Source organism: Geotrypetes seraphini, chromosome 10 (assembly GCF_902459505.1).
Source record: "Geotrypetes seraphini chromosome 10, aGeoSer1.1, whole genome shotgun sequence".
NCBI classification, from domain to species: domain Eukaryota; kingdom Metazoa; phylum Chordata; class Amphibia; order Gymnophiona; family Dermophiidae; genus Geotrypetes; species Geotrypetes seraphini.
In genome coordinates this window covers 111,206,589-111,232,278 of record NC_047093.1, presented here as the reverse complement: position 1 = coordinate 111,232,278, position 25,690 = coordinate 111,206,589, and the positions used below count along the sequence as shown (strand labels likewise).

Below are 25,690 nucleotides of genomic sequence, written 5' to 3'. Positions count from 1 at the left end.
CCAGTATACCCAACACTGCTGACCAGTCGCTGAGAAAATCAATCATTTCAAAAGACCCAATCGTCAGCAAATTTCAGAGGACGACACAATTTGACAGCAAGACTACTTAACCAATACAAAACGTATGGCGTTGAAGAGGCGGCAATACTGATCTTGATTGGCGAATCTGGTGGAGCGTCGTCCAATAGAAAATCGAGCCTTCTGAATCACTGGGTGTGAACGGTGCGCGGTTTCCATATAGGGCAATGTGCAGGAGACTGGACTTCAGTATCCGCTTAGTAACCATCTTTGTTTAGGTTCGTTGGGTCTTGCTTGCTAGGTTTTACACCACCCGCAACATCATGAGAGAAATTGTTCACCTTCAAGCTGGCCAATGTGGCAACCAAATTGGAGCTAAGGTAGGTTGTGTTTGTTAAACTGTGTTAGGATTTTTGAGATTGTGGGTTTTTTAAAAGGGTTTATTTAACGACTCCTTTTTTCATGGCTTCTTGCCATTGATGATTGCTGATCAATATGTGGATTTAGAAAAGGATAGGGAATGATCGCGGGAGTTTCTTAACTGGTGGATGGTAGAGATTTATGGGGCGTAATCGTCTTTTTGATCTTAAAGGGATTTAAGTAATGATGATGATGACTAAAAAAGGCCTAAATGTAAAGTAGATCTCTAATTCGCGGGCTCACGTGGCGCTATATTTCGTTTTTTTTTCACCTGTGTGGGGGTAGGAGAGAGATACATGTCGAATACTAAGACACGAGCGGTTCGGAACATGACGGCAATGAGATACTGCTGTCGTACTGTGGTAGAAACTGGGTCTTTAGTTTCTGGGCGGGTTTAACGATTAATGCTCGCGCTATGTCTCGCGGTTAGTTCAAGTTGCGTCTGTAAAAAGCTGGCTTCTGCTATGGGAACGGTTTTTAGGTAATACCACTTGGTAACTATAGGTCTTAGAACCTATAATGGCGCATTTAAAGCTATGGCGATACGTTCTTACGGGGTTGGAAGATACGTGGCCTTATCTTTAAAGATGAGAAGTAGTATTACAACGAACGGTAAAAGCTATACTGTTTTTCGTGTTGTATTGCAAACTTAAGTTTGTGTCAAATCCTTGAAAAGACCAAAGGAGTAAGAAAAAAACACTCCTAAGAATCTAACCTCAGACCGAAAACTAAGATAGTGACCAGATTAAAAAAAAATCCCAAGTACTGAAAGCTAAAGGTCCTGCAAGTCATACTTTACAAGCAGGCCAATGCTCAGAATCTCTGTGCTGTTTTTTTCCAATGCAGCGGAGCATCATGGGAACGGCTGAAATATAATTTCCTAATCTTCACTAATAGCATGCAAGTCATATTCGTGCTACTAATATTGAGAATCAGGAAATCATGGGAGCCTGTCTGGCTCATGTGTCCACAACAGCCAAGTGGTAAGCAAAGTTCTTGTGGACGTCCCCAGTCAAACTGGGGTGCTACAAAGAGGACTGTCCTATACTTGTTAGTGAAGCAGTGCTGGCATTCCTGGAAGAACAGGAGTTTGCACTGCTGAAAACTGAGGGAGGATGCAGTGCTTGGCAACATGAGCACTGGTTGTTTACCACTCTGCAGTGTAATCCAGAGGGGATTAGTAGGGTGGGACTAGGAGGCAACAAAGCAAAAGATCACCATGCAATGCATTCTGTCCAGTCCCCCCCACCCCAAGCTGAATGTCTTGAATGGGCTGGTATCCCTCTAGCTGAAGTATCCACACTGATGCCCCTAACTACAGAGCTGAAAAGCAGACCAAGTTTAACATCTATAGTTGGTGTAAATCCTATATTTCTTTCAGTTCTGGGAAGTCATCAGTGATGAACATGGAATTGACCCTACTGGAACTTACCATGGAGATAGTGACCTTCAGTTGGAAAGGATTAATGTTTATTACAATGAAGCTACAGGTAGGCTGTTGTATAGTCAAACACATATCTTCAAAAGAGCTACTGTATATACCCAAATTAAACTGTGATAACTCTCCCCCCCACTCCTTAAATAAGTTGAATATTAACCCTCTCCTCTGTTTATATGCAAGTCAAGTGAGTGTTCTACATCCAGCACCAATTCTCCCCCTGCCTTGCAGGCCTCCACCAGGCTTGCCGTAAGACCTGGTGGTCCAGCAGTGGGCTGGGACAGGAGTAATCCTTCCTGACAGTTTTACTCCACTTCCCCCACGTACCTTTCAATTCCCTGGTGGTTTAGCGGTGAACCGGGCAGGAGCAACCTTCCTTCGCTCCTGCCCATGCAGAGTTGTGAGTTCTCACGGTTCCGCAAGAACTCAATGGCAGCCAATCAGCATATCTGCAGCAGCAAAGGTAGGTTGCTCCTGCCCGGTTCACCGCTGGACCACCAGGGATTCAAAAGGTATATGGGGAAGGGAGGTAAAACTTGACCGGGACAGGAGATAGGAGTGATCCTTCCTGTCCCAGTCCACTGCTGGAACACCAGGTCTTAAAGTAGGCCCGGCAGAGGCCTGCAACAGGTTCAGGAGGGGGGTAGGTCAGTGCTGACCCAAATATAAACACACCCATTTTTGGGCCCAAAAATCTTATCTAGTCAGTATGTAGACTGACATTCCTGCAGGTGCTAAAATGCTTGATTCCTTTTTTCAGGTGGGAAGTATGTACCTCGTGCAGTGTTAGTAGATCTTGAGCCTGGAACAATGGACTCTGTGCGATCTGGCCCTTTTGGACAGATCTTTAGGCCTGACAACTTTGTGTTTGGTAAGTGAGGTTTAATTTGGTTTTAGAATATTGAATTACTAATTTTATTTTATTTATTTATTTATTTATTTATTTATTATGAGCTATGCAAATCCCCAGGTACAAGTTGCTATAGTGTAGAGCAGGGGTGTCCAATGTCGGTCCTCGAGGGCCGCAGTCCAGTCGGGTTTTCAGGATTTCCCCAATGAATATGCATGAGATCTATTTGCATGCACTGCTTTCAATGCATATTCATTGGGGAAATCCTGAAAACCCGACTGGACTGCGGCCCTCAAGGACTGACATTGGACACCCCTTGTGTAGAGAATGACATGGGGAAAAAAATTTGTCCCTATTCCCGTGACCCCCATCCTCGTACCCACAACCACAATCCAAATTACCCAGTTCCAGGAGGGAGATATTTTGGCCAGTCCTTACTTTGAATTCATCTTAAAGCTTTACAGTAGCCTGCCCATTGAAATCAGTCAGTGCTAAAAGTTCCACAAAGCATTAGGATAGGATTGTCTGAAATCCATGAATGGTTTTATAATCTTCCTTGAACTAGGTGACTTGGCAGCTCTGCTTTCCAGATCCAGGTCTGTCCTAAGGCTTGAGCCTTCAAAGCCAAGCCTGCATCACAGATCTTCAGTTTTATACAACAATAAAAACTGCCATACTTGACATACACTTATATTTATTTATAATATAGTATATCCTGCTCCTCTAAAATTATGAGTGGCTAACATCATAATCCTAAAGATTACAAAACATCACAAAATACAAAAATGTATAAAATTCTAAATAATTATCCCAGGACAAGCAGGCAGCATATTCTCACTGATGGGGACGGCACCGATGGAGCCCCGGTATGGACACTTTAGAATGAATTACACTCTAAGAACTTAAAGTTCTGGCTAGCTTGCACCGTGCATGCACAAGTGCCTTCACGCCCGACACAGTCCCTTAGTTTCTGCGGAGCTAAGAAGTCACATTTTAATGGCTGAACTTTTTTGCTGCTTTCCCGCTCACGCGGCTATTTTTTCCTGACTTTTTGTCATTTTTCAGTGTTCTTTTGCCATTTTATTTATTTATTTTTAAAAAATCTTTATTATCCCAGGACAAGCAGGCAGCATATTCTCACATGTGGGTGATGTCATCTACGGAGCCCCAGCGCGGACAGCTTTTCAAGCAAACTTGATTGAAGTTTCAAGTTTGCACACTGCACCACGCATGTGCATGCCTTCTCGCCCACTAGAGGGCGCATCCCACCTCGTGGTCCTCAGTTCAATTTTTTCCGCGGAGCCAGAAAGTCCTGTGGATTTTGAGCTCCCTTTGCCTGCCTTTCTGTCACCGCGTCTGGATTCTATTCGGTTGCTGTGCTTTATATTTCTGTTTTTCGTGTCGTTATCGATCCGTTTTTCCAAAAAAAAAAAAAAAATTTTACTTTTCGTTAGGCTCCGGGGGCTCCCGGCAGCCATGGCCGCGGGACGTCGGTCGTTCCAGGCCTGTTTCTCTGTTCATGTCCCGTCCTGTGACGGGCTTTAAGAAATGCAGCCGGTGTGAGCGGTTGCTGTCCATTACTGACCCCCACCGGTGGTGCATAATTTGCCTGGGCCCCGATCATCCTACGGCCTCCTGGGACCGCTGTTCAACGTTCCAGCCCAGAGCTCTCCGCTGCCGACGGGCGAGAATGGCGGAGTTGTTTGCTGTTGACCCCGCGCCTGTGAAGGCCTCGACCTCGGCTTCGGCCCCGGCCTTGACCTCGGGGGCCTCGGCTTCGCCTCGAAGTCGACGTCGGGGACAAAACCTGCCTCAGGTAAGTCCTCCTTTCCATCCCCTACAGGGCCTGCTAAGAAGCCATCCTCGGCTCCTGCCGCGGCGGGTGGGTCGTCCTCGGCCCCGCCTAAAACTCTGGCCATGCACGCCCCGAGGGAATACTCGAGACCGAGGTCGCCCTCCATGGAGCGTGCCCCGACCTCGGACCTCCCGACCTTCGTCGGGATTCCGGCCTTTCAGGACCTCCTTCGAGCTCTAATTTCGTCGGAGCTGTCGGGGGCCCTTGAACAGCTGCAGCGGGCTTCGGCCCCGGCTGCTTCGACCTCGGAGGCCCCGACCTCGGCGGCCTCGGGTATCGGGGCTCCACCGACCTCGGCCTCGGTATTAACCTCGGCCTCGGGGGCACTGCCTGAGCGCAGCGTGCGGCCCCGGGACAAAATGCGGCGGATGCGACGCATTTCCTCCTCCTCCTCCTCGAGGTCCTCCCGGGGCTCCTCGGACGAGGTGCCGGCCGAGGAAGCCGAAGCGTTCGCGGGGCTCTCCTCGGCGGCGTGATCATTCCTCGCCGCTCGGGGGCGAGGCATTGCAGGTGTCGGAGTTGCGCCTCGATAACCCGAGCCTTCTCCGGTCCCCTGCTAGATGGGTTTCCCGTGACTCCTCGCCGAGGAAAAGGGAGAGTGCCCCCGGACTCCGGGTACCTCGCCTAGAGGCTCTTCGAGGCGGAGACGTTCTCCTACCCCCTCGAGGCCTTTGGAGCTGACTTCGTGGGGCTCGGGGTCCGGCAGAGAACCCCATTATTCTCACGAGGCTTCTCCCCTTTCTTCGGCGGTGAGGTCGAGAACCCCTTCCCCGCCCGCCAGGCCGTCCTCTTTTTCCACCTTTGTGCAGGACATGGCCCGAGCCCTCGGGTTGGACCTCATGGCGGGTTCCCAGTATACGCAGGAATTCCTGGAGGAGCAGGACCTCCCCACTCCACCTAGGGAGGCCCCTCGGCTCCCCTTAAATAAGATCCTCCTACAGACCTGGCTGAAAAATCTGGCTAACCCTCTTAGTCACGTCTGTCCGTCCAAGATGGAGTCGAAATACAGGACGGTGCCTACCAAGGGGTTTGAGAAGGCGCAACTCTCCCACCAATCCTTACTGGTAGAGTCTGCCCTGAAAAAGACACAACCCTCCCGGGTTTCTGCGGCGGTTCCACCCGGCAGGGAGGGTCGGACCCTGGACAAGTTTGGCCGTCGCCTCTACTCTAATTCCCTGATGGCCACCAGGGTACTAAATTATGCCTTCACCTCATATCTGCGTGGTATGGTGAAGGACCTCCCTCAATATCGTGACTCCTTACCGGACTCCCAAAGGGCTGGATTTGACAAATTTGTGTCCAACCTGTCTCAATTGCGTTTGTACCTTTTCCATGCTGTGTACGATACATTTGAGCTGGTTTCGAGGGTGTCGGCCTTCGCAGTGGCCATGCGCCGTCTGGCCTGGCTTCGCACCCTCGATATGGACCCAAACCTGCAGGAACGTCTTGCAGACTTACCTTGTGTGGGGTCCGAGTTGTTTGATGAGTCTTTAGAGGCGGCGACCAAACGGTTGTCGGAACAGGAGCGCTCGTTGGCCTCCTTGGTCCGTCCCAAGCCTAGGCCCCCGCCGCAGAAACCCTTCCGTCCTCCTCCAAGGCGGTATCCCCAAAAGTCAACCCCGGCTTTTTCTAGGCCGCCGCCTAAACACCCATCTCAGCGAGGCAGAGGGGGACAGACGCAAGCCCCGGCGCAGGGTCCTTCCAAACCCGCGCCCTCCTTTTGACAGGCTGAGCGGATGGGGCAGGTTCCCCTCCGCGATCTCACAGAAACCCCTTCCCATAGGGGGGCGTCTCCGGTCCTTCTATGCGGCTTGGACCGAGATAACATCCGACACTTGGGTGCTCCGGACTGTCTCCGAGGGCTACTCTCTCAATTTTTTGTCAGCGCCGCCGGATCAACCTCCGGGGGCTTCCCCTTACAATCGGGCCCAACTTCCTATCCTTCTGGCCGAAGCCAGGGCCCTGTTGAAGCTTCGGGCGGTGGAACCGGTACCCCACGACCAGCTGGGGACGGGCTTTTACTCCCGTTACTTTTTGGTCCCAAAAAAGACCGGGGACTTACGCCCCATACTGGACCTCAGGAAGCTCAACAAATTCCTGGTCAGGGAGAAGTTCCGGATGCTGTCTCTCCTGGTTTTATATCCTCTCTTAGAGGAAGGGGACTGGATGTGCTCCCTCGACCTGAAGGAAGCATACACCCATGTTCCGGTGCATCCTGCCTTCCGGAAATTTTTACGGTTCCAGGTGGGAGGACTGCACCTTCAGTACAGGGTCCTTCCCTTCGGCCTGGCCTCGTCCCCTCGAGTCTTCACGAAGTGTATGGTAGTGGTTGCGGCAGCCCTGAGATCTCGTGGGCTTCATGTTTTCCCGTACCTGGACGATTGGCTGATCAAAGCCCCGACCAGGGAGGGGGTTATCTCAGCGACCCAACAGTCTATCATCTTCCTTCAACGACTGGGGTTCGAAGTAAACTTTCCCAAGTCGCAGTTATCCCCGGCCCAGTCACTTCAGTTTATAGGCGCAGTGCTGGACACTGTGCGCCTACGTTCGTACCTCCCGCCTCCTCAGTTGGAAGCCTTGGTTCGGCTGGGCCGTCTGGTCTCTCAACTGCCTGTGGTGTCGGCCCAGCGCATGATGATGCTTCTGGGCCACATGGCATCGACGGTCCACGTCACTCCGTTCGCCAGGCTACACCTGAGAATTCCTCAGTGGACCCTGGCCTCCCAGTGGCGCCAGGATTGCGATCCGGTGTCTCGTCTAATTACGGTGACTCCTTCTTTCAGACGATCGCTCCGTTGGTGGATCGACTCTTCCAATCTTTCCGGGGGTTTGCTATTTCTCGTCCCTCCATATCGCAAGGTTCTGACCACGGACTCCTCGGAGTACGCGTGGGGGGCCCACCTCGACGGTCTACGGACACAGGGTCTGTGGGCGACGGAAGACCGTCGCTGTCACATCAACGTGCTGGAACTTCGTGCCATCTTTCTGGCGGTTCGCGCGTTCGACCACCTACTCCAAAATCAGGTAGTCCTCGTACGCACGGACAACCAAGTGGCGATGTACTACATGAACAAGCAAGGTGGGACGGGCTCTTGGCCCCTCTGCAGGGAGGCACTTCGCCTTTGGGAGTGGGCGATCTCCCGGAACATCTTCCTACAGGTGGTCTATATCCAGGGAGAACAGAACTGCTTAGCAGACAAGCTCAGTCGGCTTCTTCAGCCGCACGAGTGGTCGCTCAACTCCAGAGTCCTGCGCGAAGTCTTCGACCGCTGGGGGACCCCGCAGGTGGATCTGTTTGCCTCTCCGGAAACTCGCAAACTGCCCCTGTATTGTTCTCGGATGTACTCCCTGGACCGTCTAGAGGTAGATGCCTTTCTTCTAGACTGGGGAGGGAGGTTCCTGTATGCGTTCCCTCCCTTTCCTCTGATCATGAGAACGTTGGTGCGTCTCAAATCATCCACGGCCACTATGATTCTCATTGCGCCTCGGTGGCCGCGTCAGCATTGGTTCTCCCTGCTGCTTCAGCTCAGTACCAAGGAGCCTCTACTTCTACCTGTGTTTCCTTCTCTGCTGTCTCAGAGTCAGGGTTCGATGTTGCACCCCAATCTTCGGTCGTTACACCTGACCGCTTGGTTCCTTGCCCCTTGACTTCGCCCCGGGTTTCTCAATCCGTGAGGGAAGTGTTGGAAGCCTCCCGCAAGATTTCGACCAGGCTTTGTTATTCTCAGAAATGGACCAGGTTTTCCTCCTGGTGTTCCTCTTATCACCTGGATCCTGATTCGGTCCCGGTGTCTTCGGTTCTGGATTACTTGTTGCACCTGTCTAATTCTGGTCTGAAAACGTCATCTGTGCGTGTTCATCTCAGTGCCATTTCGGCCTTCCATCGTCACCAGGATGGACGCTCTCTTTCGCTCCATCCTTTGGTGACACGCTTCATGAAAGGGCTAATCAAGGTTTGTCCCCCTCTGAAACCTCCTCCCGTCGTGTGGGATCTGAATGTGGTTTTGGCTCAACTAATGAAACCTCCCTTTGAGCCAATCGACAAATCTCATTTGAAATTTCTGACTTGGAAGGTAATTTTTCTGATTGCCCTCACATCTGCACGACGGATTGGTGAGTTGCAAGCTTTGGTTGCGGACCCCCCTTTTACTGTGTTTCATCATGATAAGGTGGTTCTCCGCACCCATCCGAAATTTTTACCAAAGGTTGTGTCTGATTTTCACCTCAATCAGTCCATTGTCCTTCCTGTGTTCTTCCCGAAGCCCCACTCCCATCCTGGCGAGACGGCGCTTCACACGCTTGACTGTAAGAGGGCGTTAGCATTTTACCTTCAACGTACCAGGTCTCAAAGGAAGGTTCCTCAATTGTTTTTGTCCTTTGATCCTAATCGCTTAGGACATCCTGTTTCCAAGCGCACCTTGTCCAACTGGTTGGCTGCTTGTATTTCGTTTTGCTATGCTCAGGCTGGTCTTCCGCCCCCGGGTCGAGTCACGGGGCATAAAGTCGGAGCGATGGCAGCCTCTGTGGCTTTCCTCCGTTCTACACCTGTGGAGGACATATGCAAGGCTGCCACTTGGTCTTCGGTTCATACGTTCACCTCCCACTACTGTCTGGACACTTTGTCCAGAAGCGACGGCCGGTTTGGCCAGTCGGTGTTACGTAATCTGTTTTCCTAAATTGCCATCATCCCACCTGCCCTTTTTTGGTTGGCTTGGAGGTCACCCACATGTGAGAATATGCTGCCTGCTTGTCCTGGGATAAAGCACAGTTACTTACCGTAACAGGTGTTATCCAGGGACAGCAGGCAGATATTCTCACAGCCCGCCTCCCCGGGGATGGCTTCTTTGCTAGTTATGGAACTGAGGACCACGAGGTGGGATGCGCCCTCTAGTGGGCGAGAAGGCATGCACATGCGTGGTGCAGTGTGCAAACTTGAAACTTCAATCAAGTTTGCTTGAAAAGCTGTCCGCGCTGGGGCTCCGTAGATGACGTCACCCACATGTGAGAATATCTGCCTGCTGTCCCTGGATAACACCTGTTACGGTAAGTAACTGTGCTTTTTGTGTTTCCGCTGCCCAGCGGGGCCTGTTGCCATGATTCAGGCCTCAACCTTAGATTTCGCAGAGGCCGTGTTTCTATTCATTTCTCATCCACAATCGGGTTTCAAAAAGTGCAAAGGGTGTGCTTGCTCTATTTCCCTCACGGACCCTCATCGTTGGTGCCTCCAGTGTTTGGGTCCAGACCACAAGGCTGATTCATGCACCCGTTCTTCTCTTCAGAAGAGGACCCTAAGAATCGTTGATTATTCCAGGACAAGCAGGCATGATATTCTCACATGTGGGTAACGTCATCTACGGAGCCCCGATGCAGAAGCATTTTCAAGCAAACTTGATTGAAGATTTAAGTTTGCTCTGCTGCTCCACGCATGCGTGCCTTCCTGCTCCACTAGGGGGTGCATCCCCTCGTGGTCTCCAGTTCAAAATTTTCCGCTGAGCCTAGAAGTCGTGTTTTTCAGGCTCTGCCCCAACTGCCTTCTAGCACTGTGATTTTTTCTTGTTTTTTCTCGATTAAGTCGCTGTGCGCGAATTCTTTTCAACTTGATTCCTGCTTCGTTTTTGACGACCCGGAGGCTTCCTTGGCCGCATGGCTACTCGAGCCGCGGCTACTTTCGATTCTATGTCCCGGCCTTTGACCGGCTTTAAAAAGTGCACCCGGTGTGAGCGACTTCTTTCCATCACAGACCCACATCGCCGGTGCATCCTCTGCCTGGGGGCGGCTCATCCAACCGACTCCTGCCCCCAGTGCGCTACTTTCCAGAACCGGGCCCTCCGTCGAAGAAAAGCCTGCATGGCGGACCTTTTTGCTCCGGACCAACCCTCTACCTCGGCCTCGAGGTCGGCCCCGGCCTTGACCTCGGCCCCGAATACCTCGGCATAGACCCGAATCCGAAGCCCTCGGGACAGCAGAAAGCCTCGGCCCCGGGTAAGTCCCCTCTTCCTTCTTCAGGTTCCGTAACATCGAAGAAGCCAGCCTCGGGGACACCGTCGACGCATGGCGGAAGCCCCATGCTTACAGCCTCGGCTAAGCCCTCCAAGCCTTCGGGCCGTGCCTCCACCACACGGGAATACTCTGATACGAGGTCGCCCCCGGTGGAGTGCACCGAGGCAGTGGACATGCCTTCGATGCTGTCCGTGCCCGTCTTCCAGGACCTACTCCGAGCGATGATCTCGTCGGAGCTGTCCGCTGCAATGGCCCAGTTACAATCAACCTCGACCCCGCAGGTGCCAGACCAGCCTGAGCCTCGCATCGAGAAACCTTGGGGAAAAGTGCACAAGCTTCGCCGCATCCCATCCTCCTCGGACTCCTCGCCGAGGCGCCCAAGACGCTCTCCCTCCGCAGACCGCCGCGGGGCAAAACGTCGTGCTAAAACGACAGAAACCTCGAACTGCCGTACCTCCAAGAAGGCCCGAGGTTCACCAACTCTACGAGGCCGTTCTCCTACACCTCGTACGGGACCACTAAGGGTGGCTGAGTTATCACTCTCCAACCCGCGCATCCTCCGAACTCCCTCTCGGACCGGGACCCCGACCCGAGGTTGCAGGTATTCTCCGAGGGAGTCCGGGTCGAGGTCACCGATTCGACATCGATCGGTACCCCGAACCCCGGCATCGCCTCCGAGGGGCTCCCCGAGACGCCGAAGATCAACGACCCCGGAACACTCTCACAGTGCTTCCCCGGTCTCGGAGCGTGGATCGGAGCAGGAACCTCGATACTCGAGGGAAGCCTCCCCATCCTTCTCCACCCGACGGAGGTCTCGTTCACCGACCCCGCACGGGGCCCCGGGAACATCCCGCCCATCCTTCACTCGCTTTGTCCAGGACATGGGCCACGCTTTGGACTTAGACCTCCTGTCCGACTCCAGATACTCTAAGGAGTACCTAGCGGAGCTGGATATGCCATCACTGCCCAGAGAGTCCCTTCGCTTACCACCTAACCCGGTACTCCAACAGGCCTTCTTCAGGAACCTGGAGACCCCCTACATGGTCACAGCCGTACCCTCCAAAATGGAGGCCAAGTACCGCACAGTACCCTATCCGGGATTCGAACAACCACAGCTCTCCCACCAGTCGCTGCTAGTAGAATCCTCCTTGAAAAAGGCTCACCCATCCCGGCTCTCAGCTGCGGTCCCCCCATGCCGAGAAGGCCGAACCCTGGACAAGTTCGGCAGGAGACTATATCAAAATGCAATGATGGCCTCTAGGGTGCAAAGCTACACTTTCACCTTCACATCCTACCTCAAACACCTCATTGGACTATTGAGAGCCTTTGAGACTGACCTACCGGCCTCCCAGCAAGGAGCGTTTGGCCTGCTTTTAGAGTCCCTCTCCAACCTGCGCCTCCATCTATTCCACGCGGCATACGATGGCTTCGAACTCTCCTCCAGAGAGGCAGCCTTTGCTATCGCCATGCGCCGACTAGCTTGGCTGCGCCTGGTCGACATGGACCCTAACTTGCAGGACCGGTTGGCTAACCTCCCCTGCGTGGGAAAAGAACTGTTCGATGACACTATCGAGGCGGCTACAAAACGCCTCTCCGAACACGAACGCTCGTTCGCCTCCCTCATCCGGCAAAAGCCTAAACCGCCCGCGTCCAGGCCGTACAGGGCCCCTCCGCGCCGCTACCCACAAAAATCCACCCCTGCCTTCTCGCGGCCTCCACCCAGGCGTCCGCAAGCCCACCACCGGGCCATGCCCAAGTCCCAACCGCCTGCGACTACCAAACCATCCCCGTCCTTTTGACGGGATACGCGGAAGGGGGTGGGCCCCCTCCGCCATAGTCCCAGGCCTCTTTCCCATCGGGGGTCGCCTCAAAGCCTTTTACCCTCGCTGGGAACAAGTCACGTCGGACGCATGGGTCCTTGGCGTGATCTCATCAGGATACTCTCTCAACTTTCGGGCCATTCCTCCGGACAACCCCCCCAAGGAATTGCCCTCCCAACCGGACGCAGCTACCCCTACTCCTCTCCGAAGCTCGAGACCTGCTTCGCCTGAGAGCAGTGGAGGAGGTTCCCCCCGACCAACGGGGGAAGGGCTTCTACTCCCGTTACTTCCTGGTACCGAAAAAAACGGGAGACCTACGCCCAATACTAGACTTGAGACGCCTCAACAAATTTCTGGTACGGGAAAAATTTCGGATGCTTTCCCTACTGACCCTCTACCCCCTGATCGGACGAGGGCGACTGGCTCTGCTCCCTCGATCTGAAGGAGGCGTACACGCATGTCCCAGTGCACCCCGCTCACCGCAAGTTCTTGCGTTTTCAGGTAGGGGACTGGCACCTACAATACCGTGTCCTCCCCTTCGGCCTAGCATCGTCACCTCGGGTCTTCACCAAGTGCCTCGTGGTAGTCGCAGCAAGCTTACGCTCCCAGGGCCTCCAGGTATTCCCCTACCTGGACGACTGGCTGATCAAAGCCCCGTCCAGGGAAGCGGTTATCTCAGCGACCCAACAGACTATTACCTACCTACAAAGTCTGGGGTTCGAGAAACTTCCCAAAATCCCAACTACGCCCCTCCCAGTCCATGCAGTTCATCGGGCACGCTGGACACAGTTCGCCTCCGTTCCTTCCTCCCCCCTCCGCGTCTAGAGGCGTTAGTAAGTCTGAGTCGAAGGTTTTCCCTGCTGACCTCGGTATCAGCTCGGCAGATGATGACTCTTCTGGGCCACATGGCCTCCACCGTCCACGTCACACCCTTCGCCCGCCTCCATCTGAGACTTCCTCAATGGACCTTGGCCTCTCAATGGCGTCAAGACCGGGACCCGATCGACCGCCCCGTGACAGTGACGCCTTCTTTGCAACGATCGCTCCGCTGGTGGGCCGACTCTTCAAATCTTTCCAAAGGTTTGCTCTTCCTCACCCCACCTCACAGCAAGATACTCACCACGGACTCGTCGGAGTACGCTTGGGGAGCCCATCTCGACGGCCTACGCACTCAAGGGATGTGGTCAGCAGAAGACCGTCGCTGCCACATCAACGTGCTAGAGCTTCGGGCCATCTATCTCGCAGCTGTAGCTTTTCAACATCTGCTCCACGACCGAGTGGTTCTCATCCGAACCGACAACCAAGTAGCAATGTACTACGTAAACAAACAAGGGGGAACAGGGTCTTGGTCCCTTTGCCGGGAAGCCCTGCGCCTCTGGAAATGGGCAATCTCCAACAACACCTTCCTTCGAGCGGTGTACATACAAGGAGAACAAAACTGTCTGGCGGACAGACTCAGCCGCCTCCTCCAGCCACACGAGTGGTCACTGCACTCTCAGATCCTACGACAGGTGTTCGAAAAGTGGGGGACGCCTCAAATAGATCTTTTCGCATCCCCCCACAACCACAAGCTGCCTCTCTTCTGCTCCCGGATGTACTCCCCGGACCGGCTCGAGGCCGACGCCTTCCTCCTCGACTGGGAGAGAAGGTTCCTGTACGCGTTCCCGCCGTTTCCTCTGATACTGCGGACGCTTGTCCACCTGAAAACAGTACAAGCCACCCTGATCCTGATTGCCCCTCGCTGGCCACGCCAGCCGTGGTTTTCCCTTCTACTTCAACTCAGTGTCAGAGATCCACTGCCTCTGCCTCTGTTTCCCTCTCTACTATCACAGGGTCAGGGTTCGCTGTTATATCCCAATCTTCAATCTCTTCATCTGAATGCTTGGTTTCTCTCCCCGTATCTCAATCAGTCAAGGAGATATTGGAGGCCTTTAGAAAGACCTCGACGAGAACCTGCTACTCCCAAAAGTGGACCAGATTCTCAACCTGGTGCTCCTCCCACAGCCAGGACCCGGTGTCGGTCCCCGTCCCTCTGGTCCTTGACTATTTACTTCAATTATCTCATTCCGGCCTAAAGACCAATTCCATTCGAGTACACCTCAGTGCGATTGCGGCCTTTCATCAGCCCCTGGAAGGGAAAGCTCTCTCGCTCCATCCCTTAGTCTCTCGCTTCATGAAGGGTCTTCTGAACGTCCACCCTCCTCTCAAACCCCCCCCCGGTGGTTTGGGACCTTAACGTGGTTCTGGCTCAACTAATGAAACCTCCATTTGAGCCCCTAGACAAATGCCATCCAAAATTCCTCACTTGGAAGGTGATTTTCCTGCTCGTGCTCACTTCCGCCCGGTGGGTTAGTGAGTTACAAGCTCTGGTAGCGGACCCACCCTTCATGGTATTCCATCACGACAAGGTGGTACTCCGCACCCATCCAAAGTTCTTACCTAAAGTAGTGTCTGATTTTCATCTCAATCAGTCCATTGTCTTGCCTGTGTTTTTTCCCAAGCCCCACTCTCACCCCGGAGAAGTGGCGCTCCACACTCTTGACTGCAAGAGAGCGTTGGCCTTTTACCTCCAACACACTCAGTCACACCGGAAAGTCCCACAACTGTTTTGTCCTTCGACCCAAACCGGTTAGGTCACCCATTTTCCAAACGCACCTTGTCCAACTGGTTGGCTGATTGCATCTCCTTTTGCTACGCTCAGGCTAGTCTCGCGCTGCATGGTCGAGTAACGGGACACAAGGTCCGAGCGATGGCAGCCTCCATAGCATTCCTCAGGTCCACACCTATTGAGGAAATCTGCAAGGCTGCCACGTGGTCTTCGGTTCATACCTTCACCTCCCACTACTGTCTGGACTCACTGTCCAGAAGCGATGGCCGGTTCGGCCAATCGGTATTGCGAAATCTATTTGCTTAAATTGCCAACTTCCCTCCATCCCTTTTCAGTTAGCTTGGAGGTCACCCACATGTGAGAATATCATGCCTGCTTGTCCTGGGATAAAGCACAGTTAGTTACCGTAACAGGTGTTATCCAGGGACAGCAGGCATATATTCTCACAACCCGCCCACCTCCCCGAGGTTGGCTTCTTGGCTAGTTAAGTGAACTGGAGACCACGAGGGGATGCACCCCCTAGTGGAGCAGGAAGGCACGCATGCGTGGAGCAGCAGAGCAAACTTAAATCTTCAATCAAGTTTGCTTGAAAATGCTTCCGCATCGGGGCTCCGTAGATGACGTCACCCTCATGTGAGAATATATGCCTGCTGTCCCTGGATAACACCTGTTACGGTAAGTAACTGTGCTTTATCCCAGGACAAGCAGGCAGCATATTCTCTATATGTGGGTGATGTCTTCCACGGAGGCCCGACACGGACAGCTTTTCAAGCAAACTTGATTGAAGATCTCAAGTTTGCTATTACTGCACCACGCATGTGCGTGCCTTCCCGCTCAGCTAGAGGGTGAGTCCCCTCAATGTGGTCCTCAGTTCTTAGTTTTCCACGGAGCCAAAAAGCCCTGTCTCTCTTCTCTGCGATCCTAAGTGCCTTTCTCACAACGCGGCATCGTTTATTTGTTTTCCAGTCGGAAGTCGCTGTGCACTGTGTTTTTTTTCTTTTCCAACCACCCCCCAATAAAAAAATATTCATTTTTCCTCCTGCCACTGGGGACTTCCGGTTCTTCGGTGGCCGTGGCTTGTCTCTCTGCATATGTCCCGGCCTCTTACCGGGTTCAAGAAGTGCACGCAGTGCGGTCGGGCTATTTCCATCACTGACCCGCACCATTAGACTCTTGCCCTCGCTGTGCCACCCTTCAACCTCGGGCTCTCCGTCGGCATTGGGCCAAGATTCTGGACCTCTTTGCCATGGAAGCAGGTCCGACCTTGACCTCGGTCTCCATGTTGACCTCGGTTCCGAGCAAGTCCCCCTCAACCTCGAAGCACTCAGGGGCTCCGGCTTCAAAGACCTCGACCTCGGGTAAGTCTCCTCTTCCTTCCTCAGGTTCAGCTCAACTACCGAAGAAGCCATCCTCGGAGTCTCTGGCCTCCCAGGCAGTGAGTGTAGTCCTGCCGACCTCGATGAGACCTCCTCCCAAACATGCCTCCACTTTACAGGAATACTCTACCTCGAGGTCGCCCTCGTTGGAGTGCATGGGGGGTGTCCGTAGGTCCAAATCCCTTGGTCTCGATGCCGATGTTCAAGGACATGCTGAAGGTAATTCTAACCACGCAGATCTCCTCGGCTTTGGCCCAGCTTACCTCGATCTCGCCCGTGGTGGACCAGCCTGAGCGTCGTGCCGAGGGCCCTCGAGGCAGGCAGCATTGGTCTCGACGCCTTTCCTCGAGTGATTCCTCACCTGTTCCCTCAAGGCGGACTTCTCCCACCGCCTGGCCTTGTGCGAAGCATCTCTCCTTCGAAGCAGCGGTCTGCGAAGCGGCCCCAAGATTCTTCCCTGAAGCGGGGCAGATCGCCTGACCCTCGCACTGCGGGGTCTTTTCAGCCATCTGACCTTGTGCGGTCGGACCCTACTCTCCTGTGCCGTCCCTGGACCGTGGGGCCCCGATATCGAGGACCCCCGCCTCCCTTCCATGTTGGCGGGTTTCTTCTTCCTAGGGCTCGCCGGGGCTGGCTCCTCGGATCTCCATTCCTCAGACCCCGAGGTTCTCGCCTACCTGGCTTGCTAAACGCAAATTGTCGTCGACCCCCCCCCCCCCCCCCCCCTCTCATCGTTCTTTTAGTGGGGCTTCCTCGACGTCCGTGCTTGTGGAGACTGATGTGCTGGCACAGTATTCTAGGGAGGCTTCCCCCCTCGTTTTCGGATTCCCCCCTGGAGGGCCCTTCTGTGGGCAGGCCGTCCTCCTTCACCAGGTTTGTGGTGGACATGGGCAAGGCGCTGCAATTGGACCTCCAATCTGATTCCAGGTACACCCAGGAATATTTGGAGGAGATGGAGCTCCCTTTTCCGCTGAAGGAATCCCTTCATTTCCCTTTGAATCCGGTTTTACAGCAAACTTTCTTCAGGAATTTGGAGACGCCTTATGCTATCCCGGCCATTCCGTCCAAAATGGAATCCCGGTACCAGACCGTCCCCTGTAAGGGGTTTGAAAAGTCTCAGCTCTCCCACCAGTCTCTGGTGGTGGAATCTACCCTGAAGAAGTCCAATCCTTCCCATGTCTATGTGGCTGGGCCGGACTATGGATAAGTTTGGCAGGCGCCTCTATCAAAACTAGATGTTGACGAAAAGGGTCCTGAACTACAAGTGCATTAAGTCTCTGTTCTCCTTCCTGGAGGATTTGCTGGTTCATCACCAGGCGGAGTTTCGCCAGCTGGATACACTATCGCAGATTAGGCTTTATATGTTTCAGGCGACATATGATGCCTTTGAGCTCTCCTCCAGGGTCTCCGCCTTTGTGGTAGCCATGCGCCGCTTGGCTTGGCCCCGCATAGTCAATATGGACCTGAATCTGCAGGATCAGCTGGCAAATCTCCCTTGCTTGGGCAACGAATTCTTTGACTATCGAGGCGGCCAATAAACGCCTCTCCGAGCATGAGCGCTCCTTTGCCTCCTTGGTCCGGCCCAAGGCGAAGCCTGCTCCTCCCAAGTCTTATAAGTTGCCTCCCCGGTGCTATCCCCAGAAATCAACACCGGCGTTTGAGACCAGCTCCTCGGCGTCAGCAGCAGCAGCGGGCCCCTCAGAAACCTCAGGCCCCGTCGGTGGCTTAGCCTGCGCCATCCTTTTGACTGTCTAGGTGGGAACAGGCTGCCCCCCCCCACCCCCCCTCCCAAGTCCTCAAACCTTCCCTTCTGCCTATAGGGGGCCGTCTCCGGGCCTTCTATCCCCACTGGGAAGTGCTGACTGCGGACAATTGGGTCCTCTCCGTCATCGGAGAGGGGTATTCCTGGGCGACCGGGCCCCAGGCGGGTATCCTTCCAGTGGAGCGCAACTCTCCCCCCCCCCCCCCCCCCCCCCGGGCGGTGGAGGAGGTCCCCTTGGGTCAGGAGGGCTTCAGGTTCTACTCCCAGTATTTTTTGGTTCCCAAAAAGACCAGGGATCTGCGCCCTATCCTGGACCTCCGAGAGCTGAACAAGTTCCTAGTCAAGAAGTTCTGTATGCTCTCACTTCCCACTTTGTACCCCCTGTTGGACGAGGGGGAATGGCTTTGCTCCTTGGACCTGAAGGAGGCCTATACTCGCATCCCGATATCACCCGGCCTTTTGCAGATTCCTTTGCTTTCAGGAGGGGGACCTTCACCTGCAGTATCAGGTCCTCCTGTTCAGGCTTGCATCGTCCTCCCGAATCTTTACCAAATGCCTCGTGGTGGTGGTGGCCCTGCAGTCCCAGGGTCTTCAGGTGTTCCCGTACTTCGACGATTGGCTTATCAAAGCACCGTCGTGGCGGGGGGTTATCTCAGCGCCCCGATGGACTATTATCTTCCTTCAGAGCCTGGGCTTCAAGGTCAACTTTCCCAAGTCCCAGTTGTGCTCCTCTCAATCTTTGCAGTTCATTGGGGTGGTGCTGAACACGGTTCGCCTTCGCTCGTTCCTGCCTAAGCAGGCCACCCTTATCCACCTCTGCCGGCAGGTCTCCCTTCAGTCCACGGCCTCCACCGTTCATGTGACTCCTTTTGCCAGACTTCACCTCTGTATACCTCAGGGGACTCTGGCGTCCCAGTGGAGGCAGGACCGGGATCCCGCTTCTCAACGCATTGCAGTGACTCCCTACTTGAGGCGTTTGCTCCATTGGTGGACGCTCTTTTCAAATCTTTCGAGAGGTTTTCTCTTTCTCGCGCCCCCACCACGGAAGGTCCTGACGACAAGACTCCTCTGCGTATGCCTGGGGGGCTCACCTCGATGGCCTCCGGACCCAGGGTCTTTGGTCGAGCGCTGATCGTCGCTGCCACATCAATCTGCTGGAGCTTCGGGCCATTTACAATGCCCTGGTCACCTTTTGGCATTTGCTTAGCGATCAGCTGGTTCTAGTGCGCACGGACAACCAGGTGGCGATGTATTATGTAAACAAACGGGGGTTCGGGTTCCCTGTCTTTGCCGGGAGGCCCTTCGACTATGGGAGTGGGCGATACATCATGACATCTTCCTTTGGGCAGTCTACATCTAGGGAGAGCACAACTGCTTTGTGAGACGAGCTGAGTCGTCTTCTCCAGCCGCACGAATGGTCGCTTCATGCCTCGATTCTGCGTCGGGTGTTTGTTCGCTGGGGGACGCCGCAAGTAGATCTATTCGCCTCGCTCCTCAATCACAAGTTGCCTCTCTTCTGTTCCAGGATTTACTCCCCGGACCGTCTCGAGGTGGATGCTTTCCTTCTGGATTGGATGGTCAGTTTCCTCTGATTCTGCAGACCCTTGTGCAGCTCAAGTCGGCTCATGCCGACATGATTCTGATAGCCCCTCATTGGCCCCAGCAGCCGTGCTTCTCCTTTCTCCTTCAGCTCAGTGTCGGGGAGCCACTGCTTCTGCCTGTGTTTCCTTCTCTGCTGTCTCAGGGGTTTGCTGCTGCATCCCAATCTGCAGTCTCTACACTTAACAGCTTGGTTCCTGTGCAGCTGACTCCCTCCTTCGGTTTTTCTCAGTCGGTCTGGGATGTTGTTAAGGCTTCTCGCAAACGTTCTACTCAACAATGCTACTCCCAGAAGTGGTCTAGGTTTGCTGCTTTGTGTGCCCTGGAGCTGCTGTCTGCCGACTTGCCCTCTGTGCTGGATTATTTGCTCCACTTGTCTCGATCTCAAGTAGACTTCTATTCGAGTCCACCTTAGTGTGATTGCTGCCTTTCATCAGCCAATTGATGGGAAATCGCTCTCCGTCCATCCAGTGGTTTCTCGATTCATGAAGGGCGTTAATATTCATTCTCTTCTCAAATCTCCTCCGGTGGTTTGGGATCTTAATGTGGTTCTGGCTCAATTAATGAAACCTCCATTTGAGCCCCTGGATAAGGTTCACCTGAAATTCATCACTTGGAAGGTGGTATTTCTTGTTGCTCTCATGTCTGCTCACAGAGTGAGTGCGCTGCAAGCTCTGGTTGCGGACCTGCCTTTTACTGTTTTTCACCATGACAAGGTGGTCCTTCGTACCCATCCGAAGTTTTTGCCCAAGGTGGTTTCAGATTTCCACCTCAACCAGTCCATTGTTCTTCCGGTGTTCTTTCCGAAGCCCCATTCTCATCCTGGTGAAGTGGCGCTTCACACTCTTGACTGTAAGAGGGTGTTGGCCTTCTACCTGCAACGCACCCAGTCTCATAGGACAGCTCCTCAACTTTTCATCTCTTTTGATCCTAATTGGTTGGGCCGTCCTGTTTTCCAAGTGCACCTTATCCAATTGATTTGCTGCTTGTATTTCCTTCTGCTACGCTCAAGCTTGTCCTCCGCTGCTGGGTCAGGTCACGGGGCATAAAGTCAGAGCGATGGCGGTGTCTGTCGCTGGCTCAGGTCCACGCCTATTGAGGAGATCTGCAAGGCCGCCACTTGGTCCTCGGTTCATACATTCACCTCTCACTACTGTCTGGATGCTTTTTCCAGACGCGACAGCTGGTTCAGCCAGTAGGTTTTGCGTAATCTGTTCTCCTAAATTGCCAACTCTCCCACCGTCCTTTCCTAGTTAGCTTAGAGGTCACCCAAATTTAGAGAATATGCTGCCTGCTTGTCCTGGGATAAAGTACAGTTACCGTATTTTCACGCATATAACACGCGCATTATACATGATTTTACAAACCGTGCGCGTTATACACGGTGAGCGCGTTGTACAAATTTTTTTTTCATTGCGAACCGGCATCCTTCTCCCCCCCTCAGCACCGCAAAACATCTTTTACCCGATTGGGCACCAGCACCAATGCACAGGACGTGCCAGTGCCCGAAGATCCTCCCTCGTTGGGCTGGGCTGGCGGTGCGAGGCAGATCCTCCTTCTTCCCTGTGCCGGGCTGGACTGGGCTTTGAGCATTTGCGCATGCTCAAAGCCTTCTGGTCTCGCTCTCTCCAAGATTCTCAGATTGAGAAGCCTCTGCTTTCTCATGCCTGTGTCTCCCCTTCCCCTCCTCTAATCTCTCTACCAGCTGTTTCCTTCTTTTTTTCATTCTCCCTTCCCTCCTCCTCCTGTCCAGCAGTAACTCTCTTCCCTTCCTCCCCTCCCAGCAGTATCTCTCCTTCTCCCTCTCCAGTAGCAGCTGTCCCTTTTTTTTCCCTTGCCCAGCAGCTTTCCAGATTCCTTTCCCTCCTCTCCCTCTCAGAAGCATCTCTCCTTCTCTTTTCTCCCTCTCCAGTAGCAGCTGTTCCTTTTTTTCCCTTGCCCAGCAGCTTCTGATAGTGGCTTTCTCCCCTCCCAGCAGCTCTTCTTACTTCCCAGCGCAGCGATTCAGGAAGGCAGCCTCGGGTCCTTTGTTGGATCACGCCGCTTCTGAGGAAAGAGGAAGTTGCATCATCAGCAGCCGCGACTCAGCAAAAGCCCCGAGGCTGCCTTCGTGAATCGCTGCGCTGAGAAGTAGTAAAGGAGAGCTGCAGAGAGGGGAGAAAGCCACTGTCTGAGGCTCCCCAAGATCTCTACGGCCCAGCGCAGACTTTAGATGTTGATTTTGCCGGCCCTGTGCGGACCGGCAAAAATTTCCTGCGGGCTGGCGGTTGAAGAACTGTGATGTAGAGAATATCTGCCTGCTGTCACTGGATAACACCTGTTATGGTAAGTAACTTGTGCTATTCAGCAGCAGTTATTGTTCGGGTCCGGTATGGAAGGAGATTCGACACCGCAGGAATCCACCTCGGTGTCGCAGCCAGTGGGCAAGCCGGCTAAGAAGCCTTCCCCCACTCCTTTGGGCCCTCAGGTCACTTCAGCAATGAGCCAAGTCCTGCAGACCTCGAGGCGTCCTAAGAAACGCTCGACTCCCATTGAGGTAAGTGCCTCATCATAGGCCTCCTCATCTCCGGAGCGCAGAGCGGCATCGAAGATACTGGCGAGAAAGTAAGCGGTACTGGTACAATCTCTGGAGGACAAAATTGCAGCTATAATGCAAGTCCAATTACGGGAGCAGTTATAACTTTTATTCCCTGTCATGGCGACACCGGCGTCTACGGTTGTGCCGCCTCAGCAAAGGTCTTCTTTGATGCCGCCAGTTTGACATCGTTCTTCTGCCCATACCTCCTGACATGATGTCGGTCAGATCGGGGAAATCGATGCTCAAGATAAAGCATGTTGAGCCTTTGACACCGGGTTCTCGAGGTCATTTACCACAGCTGCGGGACTTGGATCTCTGGGAAGATTCTGAAGAGCCTATTTTGACAGACGAAGAACATAAGAAATGCCTGCACCGGATCAGACCTGGGGTCCATCTAGTCCGGTGATCCGCACACGCGGAGGCTCAGCCAGGCGTACCCTGGCGAATACCTTAGTCACTCGTATCCCTCAATGTGTCCTGCAAGAAGATGTGTGTCCAATTTTTCCTTAAATCCTAGAATGGTGGCTTCATCCACCACCTCTTCCAGGAGAGAGTTCCAGGCGTTCACCACTCGCTGTGTGAAGCAGAACTTTCTGACATTTGTTATGGCCGTGTCCCCTCTCGGCTTCAGTCCATGACCTCTTGTCTGAGTCACATTTGACAATGTGAATAAACGTTGTTACTTGCTCACCATCCTTTCCCCCTGCTGGTGAGTGAGCTTGCTCCATTTTATCGATTCCTTTTAGTATTTTAAGTCTATCAGATCCCCTCTCAGTCTTCTCTTCACGAGGGTGAATAATCCCAGTTTTCTGAGGCAATCATTGTAGCTCAAGTTCTCCATACCTTTTACTAGCTTTGCTCGCCTCTGCACCCTCTCCAGCAGTGTTATCCTTCTTTAGGTATGGAGACCAGTGTTGGACACAGTATTCCAAGTGTGGTCTGACCATTGCTCTATAAAGCAGCATTATGACCTCCTTCGATCTGCTCATGATTCCCTTCTTTATCATGCCTAACATCCTGTTTGCTCTCTTTGCCGCCACTGCACATTGAGCCGACAGCTTCAGGGTCCTGTCTATCAGCACCCACAGGTCTTTCTTGTTCGCTCTTCCCCATTGTTATACCTAACAGTTTATACTCGTGCTCCTTTTTTTTCCTGCCCAGGTGCATCACTGCATTTTTCTACATTAAAACTCATCTGCCAATTCTCTGCCCATCTCTCAAGTTGGTTCTAATCTCTCTGGAGTTCCTCGCTGTCCTTTATGTGACCTGATTGCCCGGCATAGCTTTGTGTCATCTGCAAACTTGATGATAAGACTGGTCGTTTCTTCTTCCAGGTCATTTACGAAGATATTGAACAACATAGGCCCAAGAACCGAGCCCTGAGGCACACCACTAGTTACTTTCTTCCAGTCCTGAGTATTTCCCATTTATGCCCACTCTGTCTTCTGTTTTCCAGCCACTTTCCTATCCATCTTAAGTATATCCCCTTCTTAGATGGATAGGAAAGTGGTGATGAGGCTTCTTCTGACTAAGATCCTTCCTCTCAAGAGCCTGTTTCTAAACCAGCACAGACCTCTCAAAATTTTTGAGGGAAATGTCAAGACACTTTCTATCCCTCTGGAGTCTGATTAAAAAAAAAAAAAAAAAAAATCTAAAGCATTTTTAGATGCATTGGATTTTGATCAGCCGTCTAAGGAGTTTCTCCTTAGACGGCTGATCAAAATGACATTAATGACATTCTGCGGGAGACTTTTTTTTATAAAGACCTTGAAACTCCTTTGACCATCCCTGGAGCTCCTCATAAGCTTGATGCCCTTTCTAGGGTGATTTATCCCAGGACAAGCAGGCAGCATATTCCCACATATGGGTGACGTCACCGACGGAGCCCCGCAGCGGACAGCCTCGAAAGCAAACTTGCTTGAAGATCTCGAACTTTCGAGTGCTGCACCGTGCCTGCGCGCGTGCCTTCCCGCCCGAACTAGGGGGCGCATCTCCTGAGAGGATCCTCAGTTCGTTTATTTCCGCGGAGACAAGAAGACACGTTTTCTTTCTCTGCAGCATTGCCTTCTCATCACCGCGGCTGTTTCTTTTATTTTAAAGTCGGTCGCTGTGTTCATTTTATCTTTATTCTTTTCTTTTTCGTTTAAAAAAAAAAAAGTATATACTTTTTTCCTTTTCAGTTCGGCCGTCGAGCTTTGGGCCTAGGCCTAGGCTCCTTCGTTCGACACGGACTTTATTTTTTCCATGTCCCGGCCTCTTACCGGGTTTAAACGTTGTCGACAGTGTAATCGGGTGATTTCGGTCACCGATCCCCACTGCCGTTGTTTACAGTGCCTGGGTTCTTCTCATTCCCCAGAAGATTGTCATCGCTGCTTTACCCTCACTCCACGAGCTTTTCGGCGGCGTTGTGCTCAATTTTTTCAACTTTTCGGTATGGAGCAATCATCGGAGCCGGCCTCGACCGTGGCGGCTGCACCGGTCTCGAAGGCCTCGACTCCGACGACCTCGACACCTGTGGTCTCGAAGGCCTCGACCCAGACTCCGGCTGGAGTTTCGGTCTCGAAGGCCTCGACCTCTTCTACTTTGGTTGCCTCGAAGACGATGTCTTCCACGAAGCCTTCTACGGGGGGTAAGTCTCCGAGTTCCCTTTCAGGTGCCGTATCCAAAAAGCCACCAGAGTCCTCGGCGCGCCCACTTTCAAAGCGTACCTCCAAGATAAGGGAATACTCACCTTCGAGGTCGCCCTCTTCGGAGCGTACTGCTGCACATACGAGGTCAGAACCTTCTGTCTCGGTGCCGATGCTGGAGGACATGTTAAAATCTATCCTCACCACTCAGATTACTTCTTTAGTGGCTCAACTGGTCCCGTCCTCGACCTTGCCTCGGGCTGACCAGCCTGTTACTCAACCGGAGCTTCCAGTCTCCCGAAGCCGATCCCGAACACCGAAGAACATTTCTTCATCGGCGTCGTCTACGGGCTCACCTCCTCCGAAGCATCGGTCGAAGCATTCAAGACATGTTGCCTCCAAGCTTCGGAGGGAGTCTTCGACCTTGGATACCGAGGCTTCTTTGTCTCGTTCTTCGAAGACGAAGCAGGGATCTCGACATCGAGCCTCCACTCGAAGCCCTTCTCGATCCAGAACCCCATCGAAGCCAGTCCGTCGAGACAGTTCTCCACACACCTCGACTCATTCTGTGCCACGTACACCGGGTACTTCTCCATCCAGGAGTCTGAAGAGGAAACATTCTCTTACTCCACTTCACAGTACAGCTTCTTCTGCCACTATGCGTATGGAATCGGACCTTTCCACATACTCTAGAGAAAATTCTCCATCCTACTCAGTTCAACCTAAATCTCGCAGTGGC

General features: G+C 53.2%; 1 protein-coding gene across 1 annotated transcript in view; it reads left to right on the top strand.

Moving 5' to 3' along the window:
• Window positions 1–230: 230 nt before the first annotated feature.
• LOC117368692 (tubulin beta-4B chain) overlaps window positions 231–25,690 on the top strand; it is a 37,981-nt gene continuing 12,521 nt past the window's right edge. Inside the window, exons 1-3 of the mRNA XM_033962418.1 lie at window positions 231–398; window positions 1,820–1,928; window positions 2,637–2,747. Of these exons, the coding sequence (XP_033818309.1) occupies window positions 342–398; window positions 1,820–1,928; window positions 2,637–2,747 (277 nt within the window). The 5' untranslated portion in view covers window positions 231–341. The remainder of the gene's footprint in view (window positions 399–1,819; window positions 1,929–2,636; window positions 2,748–25,690) is intronic.